General features: G+C 46.0%; 1 protein-coding gene across 4 annotated transcripts in view; it reads left to right on the top strand.

Moving 5' to 3' along the window:
- The window catches only part of NAALAD2 (N-acetylated alpha-linked acidic dipeptidase 2), a 79,394-nt gene that overhangs the window by 43,231 nt on the left and 22,282 nt on the right, over nucleotides 1–13,881 (top strand). For 2 of the 4 annotated variants that reach the window (XM_068145753.1, XM_068145743.1), the window contains exons 4-12: nucleotides 1,275–1,376; nucleotides 2,156–2,281; nucleotides 3,517–3,703; nucleotides 4,928–5,021; nucleotides 5,563–5,661; nucleotides 8,082–8,167; nucleotides 8,771–8,890; nucleotides 9,309–9,391; nucleotides 12,316–12,379. In XM_068145753.1, the coding sequence (XP_068001854.1) occupies nucleotides 1,275–1,376; nucleotides 2,156–2,281; nucleotides 3,517–3,703; nucleotides 4,928–5,021; nucleotides 5,563–5,661; nucleotides 8,082–8,167; nucleotides 8,771–8,890; nucleotides 9,309–9,391; nucleotides 12,316–12,379 (961 nt within the window). The remainder of the gene's footprint in view (nucleotides 1–1,274; nucleotides 1,377–2,155; nucleotides 2,282–3,516; nucleotides 3,704–4,927; nucleotides 5,022–5,562; nucleotides 5,662–8,081; nucleotides 8,168–8,770; nucleotides 8,891–9,308; nucleotides 9,392–12,315; nucleotides 12,380–13,881) is intronic. The other 2 variants (XM_068145771.1, XM_068145762.1) reach the window with 2 other exon arrangements.

Here is a 13,881-nt window from a genome sequence, read left to right as displayed (position 1 = left end):
ACACTTTTTGCTTCCACAGCATGCTGAGGTAAGGAGTGCCACACAGATACTATGCAAGTTGGGAGCAGGTGTTGATCTGTTAGAAGGTAGAAGGGCTCTCCAGAGGGACCTTGACAGATGGGCATAGTCCAACATGATGGCATTTAACAACTCCAAGTGCTGGGTGCTGGCATTGGTCACAACAACCCCATGCAGTGCTACAGGCTGGGGTCAGAGTGGCTGGAGAGCAGCCAGGCAGAGAGGGACCTGGGGGTACTGGTTGACAGCCAGGTGAACATGAGCCAGCAGTGTGCCCAGGTGGCCAAGAAGGCCAATGGCATCCTGGCCTGAATCAGGAACAGTGTGGCCAGCAGGAGCAAGGAAGTCATTGTGCCCTGTACTCAGCACTGATTAGGTCACACCTGGAGTCCTGTGTCCAGGTCTGGGCCACTCAGTTTGGGAAAGATATTGAGACACTTGAAGGTGTCCAGAGAAGGGCAACAAAGCTGGTGAGGGGTCTGGAGCACAGCCCTGTGAAGAGAGGCTGAGGGAGCTGGGGTTGCTTAGCCTGCAGGAGAGGAGGCTCAGGGGAGACCTTCTTGCTCTCTACAACTACCTGAAGGGAGGTTGTAGCCAGGTGGGGGTTGGTCTCTTCTCCCAGGCAACCAGCACCACAACAAGAGGACACAGTCTCAAGCTGTGCCAGGGGAAGTTTAGGCTGGAGGTGAGGAAAAAGTTCTTCCCAGAAAGAGAGATTGGCCATTGGAATGTGCTGCCCAGGGAGGTGGTGGAGTCACCATCCCTGGAGGTGTTCAAGAGGGGATTGGATGTGGCACTTGAAGCCATGGTTTAGTTAGCCCTGAGGTGTTGGGTGATAGGTTGGACTTGATGATCTGTGACGTCTTTTCCAGCCTTGTTGATTCTATGATTCTATGAACATGGTGTCTTTTTATTGTCACCACCTTTTGGCAATTCTCAGCTACTGCTTTGCTTAGCTTCAGGCGTTGACTGATAAGCATCTTCTGATAACTGATATATCAAGCAGTTCACAGCTGGACTCAGCGATCTTAAAGGCCTTTTCCAACCCAAATGATTCTGAGATTCAATGACTCTGTCTCTCTGCATTCTTTTATAAGAATTCAGCTGGGTATCCCTAGCTGTTTTTCTGCTTGAACTTCTGCATGCCAGTTGGAGTAGTTTTGCACAGCACATCATTTGCAATAACCATGCTGAGTGTGCAAGCTCCTGCCTGCAGGTAGCGTGTTTGACCACGGGTTCCTGTTATTTATTACTAGATTTTCAATACATCGCTGTCTGAACCACCTCCAGAGGGGTATGAAAATGTTACTGATATACTGCCACCATATAATGCTTTTGCAGCACAAGGAGTGCCAGAGGTAAGGAAAAAAATTGTGTAAGAGTATTGTTAGCTGAAGTTGTGCTTTCAGATAAACTTGCTGGGCTAGATTGCTCCAGCTTCTCAAAATATTTCTTGCAGTAGCTTTAATTAACCATTAGGACAAGAAAACACTTGAGGACACCTAGGCCACATACTGTGCAAAGGTCAGAAACCTGCAGCTACAAAAAAGCTCTCTCAAATTACTAGACCATAACAAGTCAAAAACTTTTATCTTTATGGAGAAGAGGAGGCTCAGGGGAGACCTTATTGCTGTCTACAACTACCTGAAGGGAGGTTGCAGCCAGGTGAAGGTTGGTCTCTTCTCCCAGGCAACCAGCACCAGAACAAGAGGACACAGTCTCAGGCTGTGCCAGGGGAAGTTTAGGCTGGAGGTGAGGAGAAAGTTCTTCCCAGAAAGAGGAATTGGCCCTTGGAATGTGCTGCCCAGGGAGGTGGTCGAGTCCCCATCCCTGGAGGTGTTCAAGAGAGGATTGAACGTGGCACTTGAAGCCATGGTTTAGTTAGTCCTGAGGTGTTGGGTTGTAGGTTGGACTTGATGATCTCTGAGGTCTTTTCCAACCTTGTTGTTTCTATGATTCTATGAATATTACAAGTCTCTGTTGCGATTGTTTCTATGAACACTGGATTGCATTTGTACAAACCAATGTATAAATAAATCCCTATATCAGATATAATGACTGAAACTGTTGATAACTGAATATAAGGTTTTTATTCCTTGTTGAATGCTAGCTGTCATGGCACTCCTTTTCTGTGCAGGCAGAGCTGGTGTATGTGAATTATGGCCGTACTGAAGACTTTTTCAAGCTGGAACGGGAAATGGGAATTAACTGTACAGGGAAGATTGTCATTGCCAGATATGGAAAGATATTCAGAGGAAACAAAGTAAGAGTTGTGGTTTATTTGTTTTTCCACCTCTGAGCAGACCCTGCTCATGGTGGAACCACCAGGAGTTAATGAGGGCTGTAGATTGGAACATAAAAGCAGAAGGAAGCCTGCCGTGTATCCATTATGACTGCATTTTACACATAGCTTTCAGTCTCCTGAGACTGAGATAGCTGCAAACTCTATAGAAAGTTCTTGCAAGAGATCAGTTTAGGGAACTAGCTCTTTGTAAAGCCAAAAAGTTCAAAAAAGGATTGGATGTGGCACTTGGAGCCATGGTTTAGTTAGTCATGAGGTGTTAGGTACTAGGTAAAAGGTTGGACTTGATGATCTCTGAGGTCTTTTCCAACCTGGTTGATTCTGTGAAAACTTTAAGGGCTCTACAGCCACAGAACAGCAGTATATAGGAGGAAGTTCTGCACAGAGAGAGTAATTGCCCATTGGAATGGGCTGCCTGGGGAGGTGTTGGGGTCGCCATCACTGGAGGTGTTCAGGAGGAGACTTGTTGGGGTGCTTGGTGCCATGGTTTAGTTGTTTAGGTGGTGTTGGATGATAGGTTGGATGCGATGATCTTGAAGGTCTCTTCCAACCTGGTCTGGTCTGGTCTGGTCTATTCTATTCTATTCTATTCTGAAGAAGTATTTGACAGGGAATCTGATGCACAGAGATTGAGTAACTACTGACTTGAGACAACAACTGTGACAAAACTGGTGATGGTGGGGCTGTGGGGACATTGGTCAGTTGTGCCTCAGTTTTATGTCCTGTGCTTTGAGATGTGAGTAAAGGCGTGACACAAATGGTGTTGGGTGATTCCTATATCTATTCCTATTCCTATTCCTATTCCTATTCCTATTCCTATTCCTATTCTATGCTATGCTATGCTATGTTATGCTATGCTATGCCATTCTTTGCTATGCTATGCTGTGCTTTGCTATTCTTCTTATCCTATCCTATCCTATCCTATCCTATCCTATCCTATCCTATCCTATCCTATCCTATCCTATCCTATCCTATCCTATCCTATCCTATCCTATCCTAACACAGTTTTGCTGTGGTGAAACAGAGCAGACTCGCTCCTGCTGAGTCTGTGGTCATTTTTCACTCTTGTACATACATGACTCCTAAAGCTCCATCCCCATGGATGTAAATTGCAACCTTTGGATTAATTACTGCTTTGGGAAAAAAAAAACCCAAGAAAGAAAAGAGGTATTTCTTAAAAGCCAATAATTTCACAGGTTAAAAATGCCATATTAGCAGGAGCCCAAGGGATCATACTTTATTCAGACCCTGCTGACTACTGTGCCCCAGGAGTAGCTGCTTATCCAGGTGGCTGGAACCTTCCAGGTGGAGGAGCCCAGCGCGGGAATGTGTTAAACCTAAACGGAGCTGGGGACCCTCTGACCCCAGGTTATCCTGCAAAAGGTGAGTGAAAGATCTCTACCCTGGGCCATCAAGTACTTTGTAAACTGGTGCTGAAGTTATTGTAGCACTGGAAATCCATCTCTTTCTTTTTGCATTTGCACTGAAAACAGATGAGGTTATGTTTTAGCAATAGTTCCTTTCCCCATTGCTAACTGATTTCTCTCTCTGTGTCATTTCAATTTGCAGCTTTTGAGTTAGGCAAGTAAAGAAAGTTTGTAGGAAAGTCTCTTTGTATGAACATAGCCTTGTAACACTTAGAAAAGCAAGACATGCGAATTTGCAGCCTGTGAAGCAGCAGAAAATGGCTGAGAATTTATAGCCATTTAAAAATATCTATGCTTCTTTAGAGAACCTAAGTTAGAGCCTCCCATCCAAGAGGAGTGATGACTTTGCTTGGAGGTATGTTTCCTCGTTGGTCCTAAATTCCAAGCAGAAAAACTGTTTAAAATCCTCTTTACAGGGTGTTAACATTTCTGTAGTAACAGTAACAGTAGCCTGGAGTCTTTGGACAATTGACACCCTGTGCTTGTCTTGTCCTTGCAGGCATCCTGAGCTCAGTCTGAATGAAGCTGCCTCACACTGCTTTCTGGGGGTGGGATGGGAATACAGGGGTGCTGCTGGAGAGCTCACTGCCTTCTGTGAATATTGTTGGGGGCATAAGACAACAACCTACTGTAAAGACAGGATAGCCTGTGTGTGCCTGGCCCACCAGATCCAGAGAGACATAAACTGTCTTCAGCACAGATAAATACATCATCCGTGGGTGCCTTCTGTAGCTTGACAACCGGCTGCACAGGGGCCACCTTCACCTCACACACTCTCTTGGTTATCCCACAGTCAGTTTTGAGGAGGTGTAACAGTATGAGTGGACAGCAAATCAAACTTTGCATCAAATGTGAGGACTTCTCCTACACAGTTGTGCAGAGGTGCTGTTGTTTCTTGCTCTGTCGCTTCGTGGAAGTGCTTACAAAGAGACTGGATGAGGCACTGAGTGCCATGGTTTAATTGATCAGATGGTGATGGGTGATAGATTGGACTTGATCTCAAAGGTCTTTTCCAACCTGCTTAATTCTGTATCCTGTGTTCTGTTTTGCAATATCTAAGAAATGGTGTAAGAATACAAAAATGGATGTACATTTGTGGCTGCACTGTTCAGAAGTATTTCCAGTGTGGTGGAAGTTGCTAAGAGTGTTACAAACTTGACAATTTGTTCTGGTTTCTCAGAGTACACTTTCAGGTATAAAGTTAATGAAGGTGTAGGGATTCCCACAATCCCAGTTCATCCTATTGGATATCATGATGCAGAAGTATTATTGAGGTGAGTATACATCAGCCCTCCTCACCAGAAGTCAGCATTACAAATGTACAGCAGAATTCTGCTTATTAAGATGTGAAATCTGTGCTGTTGCTTGCATTAGCAGCAGAACAAGAGGACACAGTCTCAAGCTGTGCCAGGGGAAGATTAGGCTGGAGGTGAGGAGAAAGTTCTTCACAGAGAGAGTCATTAGTCATTGGAATGTGCTGCCCAGGGAGGTGGTGGAGTCACCATCCCTGGAGGTGTTCAAGAGGGGATTGGACGTGGCACTTGGTGCCATGGTTTAGTCATGAGGTCTGTGTTGATAGGTTGGGCTTGATGATCTTTGAGGTCTCTTCCAACCATGGTGATTGTGTGATTCTGTGTGATTCTCTCTTTGGTAGCAATGTGTACTTCAGAAAATGTGGAAAATGCAGAGAAATCTGTTACTGGTGTAATGGTTTTAAGAATTTTATAACCCCACAGCATTTTAGGTTCAGTAATTGTTAAGAAGCTGAAGTTTCAGCCTACCGGTCAATGTTTGTCTTGGGTTTTCACTTAACAGTGCAATGGGAGGACCTGCAGCTCCAGAGAGCAGCTGGAAGGGAAGACTCAATGTGTCTTACAATGTAGGGCCAGGATTTGCAGACGAGTTTTCTACAAGGTCAGTTTTAATGCTTGCCCATTCATAAAACATTGCAAAAAGTCTCTGAACAAGAAAAGTTCTGAGGGAAAAAAAAATGCATCTAGAGATACTCTGGAGAAATTTCCTTCCGAGTGGGCAATGCTTGATGATAACTACTAGCATTTTAAAATCAATTATCAAACCCACAGTTTTTGCTCAGTGTCCTCAGTGTCAGTGAACAGATTCAGGGGGAATATGTCCAGCCTGATCACGGTAACTTTAATTCTTACTTTAGGGTTCAGACATGTTTTCACTGGTGCTTTTCAAAGTGGCTGAGTAGCAGTAAAACATTTTTTTAGAATAGAATAGAATAGAATAGAATAGACCAAGTTGAGACCTTCAAGATCATCGAATCCAACCTGTCACCCAACACCATTTAATCAACTAAACCATGGCACCAAGTGCCTCAGCCAGGCTCTTCTTAAACAACTCCAGTGATGGTGACTCCACCACCTCCCTGGGCAGCACATTCCAATGGCCAATCTCTCTTGCTGGGAAGAATTTCTTCCTAACATCCAGCCTAAACTTCCCCTGGCACAGCCTGAGACTGTGTCCTCTTGTTCTGGTGCTGGTTGCCTGGGAGAAGAGACCAACCCCCACCTGGCTACAACCTCCCTTCAGGAAGTTGTAGAGAGCAATAAGGTCTCCCACTGAGCCTCCTCTTCTCCAGGCTAAGTAACCCCAGCTCCCTCAGCCTCTCCTCACAGGGCTGTGCTCCAGACCCCTCCCCAGCTTCGTTGCCCTTCTCTGGACACTTTCCAGCATCTCAACATCTTTCTTAAACTGAGGAGCCCAGAACTGGACACAGGACTCAAGGTGTGGCCTAACCTGTGCTGAGTACATGGCACAATGACTTCCCTGGACTGTTTCATGTACCAACTTAGTGATACTGAATACTGAAGAATCATAGAATCATAGCATCACATGGACTGTAAGGGACCTCTAAAGGTCATCTAGTCCAATCTTCCTGCAGTGAGAAGGGACATCCTCAGCTAGATCAGGTCACCCAGAGCCCTGTTGAGCCTCACCTTGAATATCTTCTGGGATGGGGCCTCAAGAACCTCTGTGAGCAACCTGTTATGGTGCTCAACCACCCTCATTGTAAAGAATTTCCTAACAAACACTCTAAATCACTTAGTTGATTATAATTTGTTTCTGCTCTGTTTTAACACTGGCTGAAAATTAGCAAATAAGATGAAATGGATATATAAGAAAACATACCTGCCATAATTAAGGTGATGTTTAGAATGCCTTTGAGAGAGTAACAGTGAGAAGAGCAGTATGATTCCTCCACAAAGCATACACAAGGACAGTATTTTTGAATGCACTTTCTAACATCTTCCTCCTTGATCTGGTAACAGTTTGTGTAAATGTGGGCTAATCCATCATATATTTCTCAGAGTAGTTTCATATCACAACAAATCCTTTGAACCTAAGCAGAAAGTCACTTGCACACGGAAAGTGTGCAAGTGTATCTATGCTCAAGGCAGTGGTGTCAGTTATTTTCTGGGCAAAGATCCAGTAGCTGTCCTGAAGTAGGTTTTGATTTTGACAACTATGCAGATTTGCTGCTGAAAAGTTAACTGCAAATGTGAAGCTCTTGGGGCTTTGCCAGACACACAAACGGAGTTGTTTGGTGCTTTGATTATTCTACAGGTTAAGAGGGGCTGAATACTGCGTTATTCTTAGTGGTCCTAATGCCTGAATTTCCTTCCCTTTTATACAATTTCACAGGTGGCTTTTACTGTCAGGGAAGGGATGGAGGATCACAAGCCTCCACCAATTAGATCTACATCTCCATTTAGGAAAGTTGTTGAGTTGCTGGAAGGTGTCCAGAGAAGGGCAACAAAGCTGGGGAGGGGTCTGGAGCACAGCCCTGTGAGGAGAGGCTGAGGGAGCTGGGGTTGGTTAGCCTGGAGAAGAGGAGGCTCGGGGGAGACCTCATTGCTCTCTACAGCTACCTGAAAGGAGGTTGTAGCCAGGTGGGGGTTGGTCTCTTCTCCCAGGCAACCAACACCAGAACAAGAGGACACAGTCTCAAGCTGTGCCAGGGGAAGTTTAGGCCGGAGGTGAGGAGAAAGTTCTTCCCAGAAAGAGTCATTGACCACTGGAATGTGCTGCCCAGGGAGGTGGTGGAGTCACCATCCCTGGAGGTGTTCAAGAAGGGATTGGATGTGGCACTTGAAGCTGTGGTTTAGTTAGTCCTGAGGTGTTGGGTGACAGGTTGGACTTGATGATCTCTGAGGTCTTTTCCAACCTTATCGATTCTATGACATGTTTGATCAGTGCTGAACACACAGAGAACAGAAGCACAGACTTTCTGCTTACAGGTTATTAACACTGACTTTTTATTGCCTTTTCACTCAGAAATGGTTACTCCACGCTGCTTTTCCTTTCAGGAAGGTCCGAATGCACGTGCACAGCAGCAACAGAATAACGCGCATTTATAACGTCATCGGCATCCTCAGAGGGGCTGTGGAGCCAGGTGAGCATTGAGTGCTTGGGGATTGCAATTTCTCCTTCATTTTGTGTTTGGTGAAACTGTTCTCATGTTGTGAGAAATGTCAGGACTTTTAGATAGACAGATAACATGAAATCTGAGAAACCCTCCATAACTGCCCATTGGAATGGGCTGCCGGGGAGGTGGTGGAGTCGCCATCACTGGGGGTGTTTAGGGGGAGACTGGATGGGGTGCTTGGTGCCATGGTTTAGTTGATTAGATGGTGTTGGGTGATAGGTTGGACTTGATGATCTCAAAGGTCTCTTCCAACCTGGTGTAGTGCAGTAATCAGTGCTGAGTGTAGTAATCAGTGCCAAGTACAGGGCAGAAGGACTTCCCTGCTCCTGCTGGCCACACTATTCCTGATGCAGGCCAGGATGCCATTGGCCTTCTTGGCCACCTGGGCACACTGCAGGCTCATGTTCAGCCTACTCTCAGCCACTACCCCCAGGCCCCTTTCTGCCTGGCCGCTCTCCAGCCACTCTGACCCCAGCCTGTAGAACCCAGCACTTGGATGTGTTAAATCTCATGCCATTGGTAACCTTAATGCATTTTTAGTTAAGATTGGTGTTATCTGCTTGATTCCAGACAGATATGTTATTTTAGGAGGCCACAGAGACTCTTGGGTGTTTGGTGGTATTGATCCAACTACAGGTGCAGCTGTTCTGCAAGAGATTGTACGGAGTTTTGGTAAAATGAAGCTGGAAGGTAACTTACTTATTACAAACATAAAACCATGGGCGTGGAAAGCAGCAGCTTTGAAGATCTTGGCTTAATGTTTCCAGGAGCAGTTGTCTTGATTTAACTTTTCACCTCTACAGATAGTTTTATTTCATATTCTGAAAGGTGCAGATTAATTGAAAAGAGGAATATGGAGCATTGCATCTTGGCTGGCTGAATTTAGTCCCTTGTGTCCCTCATCAGGCTTTGTGGAATGAAAATATTGCATCAAGAAGAACTCTCTCTGCAATAATGTGTTTCTCTAAGGAGTTTGAAGATGATTATTTTTTCTTACTGATAAATGAATTAAAGTATATTTTCAAAGTGATTCAATTTAACTTTGGTGATCTTTCACTGCAAGTTCTAACTTTCAGCTGGATGTTGAAGTTTAACTCTGTAATTGCAGGTTGGAGACCGAGGAGAACTGTTATTTTTGCTAGCTGGGATGCAGAAGAATTTGGATTATTGGGTTCCACAGAATGGGCTGAGGTAAACAAAAATTAGTATAAAAAAAGTGTGCTGGGTTGAGGCAGCCCCCTTCCCCACCCCTGGCAACAATAAACACTCAGACAAACGGATTGCAAAAGTGATGGAAAGTTTAAATAGAAAGCAGTGAACTTTTACAGAAAAGCAAAAGCACAGTGAAAAAGAGAGATCCCAAAACAGACCCAGAGAGATCCCATCCCCACCTGAGGGTACACCCAAGACCCCCAGGGCTCCTTCTTCCCCCTCCCACTGCTAGGCTAGTCTCAGCTGGCCAGGTCTGAGACTGCCCATCCCCCCATGGCCTTGGGCCTAGCCAGGCCCAAAGCCAGGAGGCAGCTCCCCCAGTTACTGGCTGACGGAGGAGGAAGAAAAGAGATAGTGCCAGACTCCGCACTGCATCTTATAGTGGTGCAAAGGATTGTGGTATGAAATACTACATAATTTCCTGTGTCCACCCCTCTGGGCTGGACTTCTGAACACAGGAAGTAAACATTGCAGGGGGGCACCCAGCTCAAACTGCAACAAAAAGCAAAACTTGGAAGTCTGTTGCAGGCAGTTGCAGGACCCATGCTCTTTATTATCTTTATACATAATCCTGACGAGGGAATAGAATAGAATAGAATAGAATAGAATAGAATAGAATAGAATAGAATAGAATAGAATAGAATAGACCAGACCAGGTTGGAAGAGACCTTCAAGATCATCGTGTCCAACCTATCAACGAACACCACCTAAACAACTAACCCATGGCACCAAGCACCCCAGCAAGTCTCCTCCTGAACACCTCCAATGATGGTGACTCCACCACCTCCCCAGGCAGCCCATTCCAATGGGCAATCACTCTCTCTGTATAGAACTTCTTCCTAACATCCAACCTAAACCTCCCCTGGTGCAGCCTGAGACTGTGTCCTCTTGTTCTGGTACTGGCTGCCTGGGAAAAGAGACCAACCTCTGCCTGGCTACAACCTCATTTAAGGTAGTTGTAGAGAGCAATAAGGTCACCCTTGAGTCTCCTCTTCTCCAGGCTAAGCAACCCCATCTCCCTCATCCTCTCCTCATAGGACTTGTGTTCCAAACCCCTCACCAACTTTGTTGCCCTTCTCTGGACTCATTCCAGCAAGTCAACCTCCTTCCTAAACTGAGTCCATCATCAGTAAGTTTGCAGATGACACCAAGCTGGGGACAGGAGTTGATCTGCTGGAGGGTAGAATAGCTCTGCAGAGGGACCTTGCCAGTCTGGACAGGTGAGCAGAGTCCAAGGGCATGAGATTTAACACACCCAAGTGCCAGGTTCTACACATTGGCCACACCAACCCCATGCAGTGCTACAGGCTGGGGTCAGAGTGGCTGGAGAGCAGCCAGGCAGAGAGGGACCTGGAGACCTCTCCCCAGCTTTGTTGCCCTTCTCTAAAAATATGTGAGGCTTGCTCTCTTTCCACCTTCTTCAGAATCCCCCTACTGTTTTCTACTGTTTCTGATCTACTGTTTGTTTTTAAGATATTAATTTTATTATGAAGTTATCAATTACCAACTCAATTTTCAGTTCATGTGACTTAACAAAGGCTTAGTTGGGTTTTAAACTGGATGAATCAAGTAACAATTAGTAATGTAATTAGAATATCTATCACAAAGCCAACACTTAGTAAAGTACCACTTGCTGATTAGAATATCAATTTCAAACATAATTGCCAGTTTGCACAAAACCACAGCAGTGTGTGTATGCATGCAGCATGAAAGCAATGCTTGGTTGACTCAAAACAGATGGTCAAATTCATCTGAATAGGAAATGTCTGTGCTTTGACTCTTCCCTTTTTGAAATGGAAGAGTGCAGAGGCCCAGGTGGCCAAGAAGGCCAATGGCATCCTGGCCTGCATCAGGAACACTGTGGCCAGCAGGAGCAGGGAGGTCATTCTGCCCTGTGCTCAGCACTGGTTAGGACACACCTTGAGTTCTGTGTTCAGTTCTGGGCCCCTCAATTTAAGAAGGACATTGAGATGCTGGAATGTGTCCAGAGAAGGGCAACAAAGCTGAAGAGGGGTCTTGAGCACAAGCTCTATGAGGAGAGGCTGAGGAAGCTGGGGTTGCTTAGCCTGGAAAGAAGAAGGCTCAGGGGAGACCTTCTTGCTGTCTACAGCTCCCTGAAGGGAGGTTGTAGCCAGGTGGGGGTTGGTCTCTTCTCCCAGGCAACCAGCACCACAACAAGAGGACACAGTCTCAAGATGTGCCAGGGGGAGTTTAGGCTCAAAGTGAGGAGAAAGTTCTTCACTGAAAGAGTAATTGGCCATTGGAATGTGCTGCCCAGGGAGGTAGTGGAGTCCCCATCCCTGGAGGTGTTCAAGAGGGGATTGGATGTGGCACTTGAAGCCATGGTTTAGTTAGTCCTGAGGTGTTGGGTGATAGGTTGGACTTGATGATCTCTGAGGTCTTTTCCAACCTTATTGATTGTATGATTCTATGAAATGGCAGCAACCCTTGCTTTATCAGTGTTAAATCTGAGTTCAGCACTGGGAGCTCATGGGAGGAACTAGGGATTAACAGTGTAGAGGAAATCGGGCTCACCACATGGTCAGAAAACAGAGTGTTGTGTGATCAAAAAGCACTGCAGCCTTACATGCATAGCTTTAAATGACCCTGCTACAGTGCCCTTCAGTCATTCTCCTGTTGCTTCTTGCTCCTGTGTGATGAAGCAGGCAGCACCTACATTTTGTGGATGTTTTCCTCAACAAATGAAGTCCTGGAATGCAGGAGTGGGTTTCATATTCCCAGATAATTGACACATCCTCAGACAGTGATTTAATTAGTGAGCTACATGTGCTGCATATCCTGGCTGGGTTCTTGAAGGTAATGCTGTATAAAACAGTGCTGTTAACATGCTCTTGTCTTAGTGTCACTAATTGAATGCAATCATTACTCTTTTACAATCCTAGGAAAACTCCAGAATCCTTCAGGAACGGGCAGTAGCTTACATCAACTCGGATTCTTCTATAGAAGGTGTGTCTTTTGTTTTCAAACTCACTTTACTTCACAGGTGCCAAATTTAATAGTTCACTGTGTATTCATAGTATCATAGTATCAGTCAGGGTTGGAAGGGACCACAAGAATCACCTACTTTCAACCCCCCTGCCATGGGCAGGGACACCCCACACTAGATCAGGCTGGCCAGAGCCTCAGCCAGCCTGGGCTTAAACACCTCCAGGGACGGGGCCCCAACCACCTCCCTGGACAACCCATTCCAGGGCTTCACCACTCTCATGGGGAAGAACTTCCTCCCCACCTCCAGCTTCATTCCATTCCCCCTAGTCCTGTCACTACCTGAGATCCTAAGCAGTCCCTCCCCAGCCTTCCTGTAGCCCCCTTCAGATACTGGAAGGCCACAATAAGGTCACCTCAGAGCCTTCTCTTCTCCAGACTGAACAGCCCCAACTCCTTCAGTCTGTCCTCACAGGAGAGGTGCTCCAGCCCTCTGCTCATCCTCCTGGCCCTGCTCTGGACACATTCCAGCACCTCCAGATCCCTCTTGTCATAGGGGCTCCAGAACTGGAGGCAGGACTCCAGGTGGGGTCTCACCAGATCTGATCAGAGGGGGAGAATCACCTCCCTTGACCTGCTGGCCACACTTCTCCTGCAGCAGCCCAGGATCTGATTGGCTATGTGGGCTGCAAGTGCACAGTGAGAGCTCATGTTGAGCTTTGTATTGTTTGTTGCATCCAGATCAGACAAACATAAAAAAGACACCAGGATATTCAGAGGACACGTAGCAAATACAGAATTAAGTCGGGAGGGAGAACAACTTCAATTCTTGTGTTGCTTTCTTGTTGCAAACAGTGCCATCCATGAGCTTCAGACCACATGTCTGAAGTCCAAAATGCCTCTTCTCTCTGAGTTCAGTATTCTCTGCTGATGATCTGAGCAGTCTGAATGTTTACCTATCTCTGAATGTTTACCAATCTCTTACCTATCTGCATTAGCTTTAATTTACAATTGCAAGTTTTAAGGTATGACAGACTACTCTTTGTTCTGCTTGCAGCTCCAGTTCCTTTCCCTGTAGAATTACAATCTTTTGAGACACTAACACATTATGATCAGAAAACAATTTGTGTGGAGACCTTCGGCTCACGTTTTGTGCATGTGGGACTCATTTTAGTTCTTTGGGCCAGTCACCCTTATTAATTATTATGAGCAGGGAGAATATGCAGGGAGTTACACCCTGAGTCCTGATTCCAGTTCTGGGCCCCTCAATTTAAGGACATTGAGACACTTGAACGTGTCCAGAGAAGGGCAACAAGGCTGGGGAGAGGTCTTGAGCACAGCCCTGTGAGGAGAGGCTAAGGGAGCTGGGGTTGCTTAGCCTGGAGAAGAGGAGGCTCAGGGGTGACCTCATTGCTCTCTACAATTCCCTGGAGGGAGGTTGTAGCCAGGTGGGGGTTGGTCTCTTCTCCCAGGCAACCAGCACCAGAACAAGAGGACACAGTCTCAACCTGTGCCAGGGGAGA

Source organism: Melanerpes formicivorus, unplaced genomic scaffold (genome assembly GCF_026170545.1).
Source record: "Melanerpes formicivorus ecotype bairdi unplaced genomic scaffold, bMelFor1.0.p_v2 SCAF_1, whole genome shotgun sequence".
In the NCBI taxonomy this organism is placed as follows: Eukaryota; Metazoa; Chordata; class Aves; order Piciformes; family Picidae; genus Melanerpes; species Melanerpes formicivorus.
The sequence above is the reverse complement of the archived record's forward strand: the minus strand, read 5'-3'. Positions and strand labels throughout refer to the sequence as shown.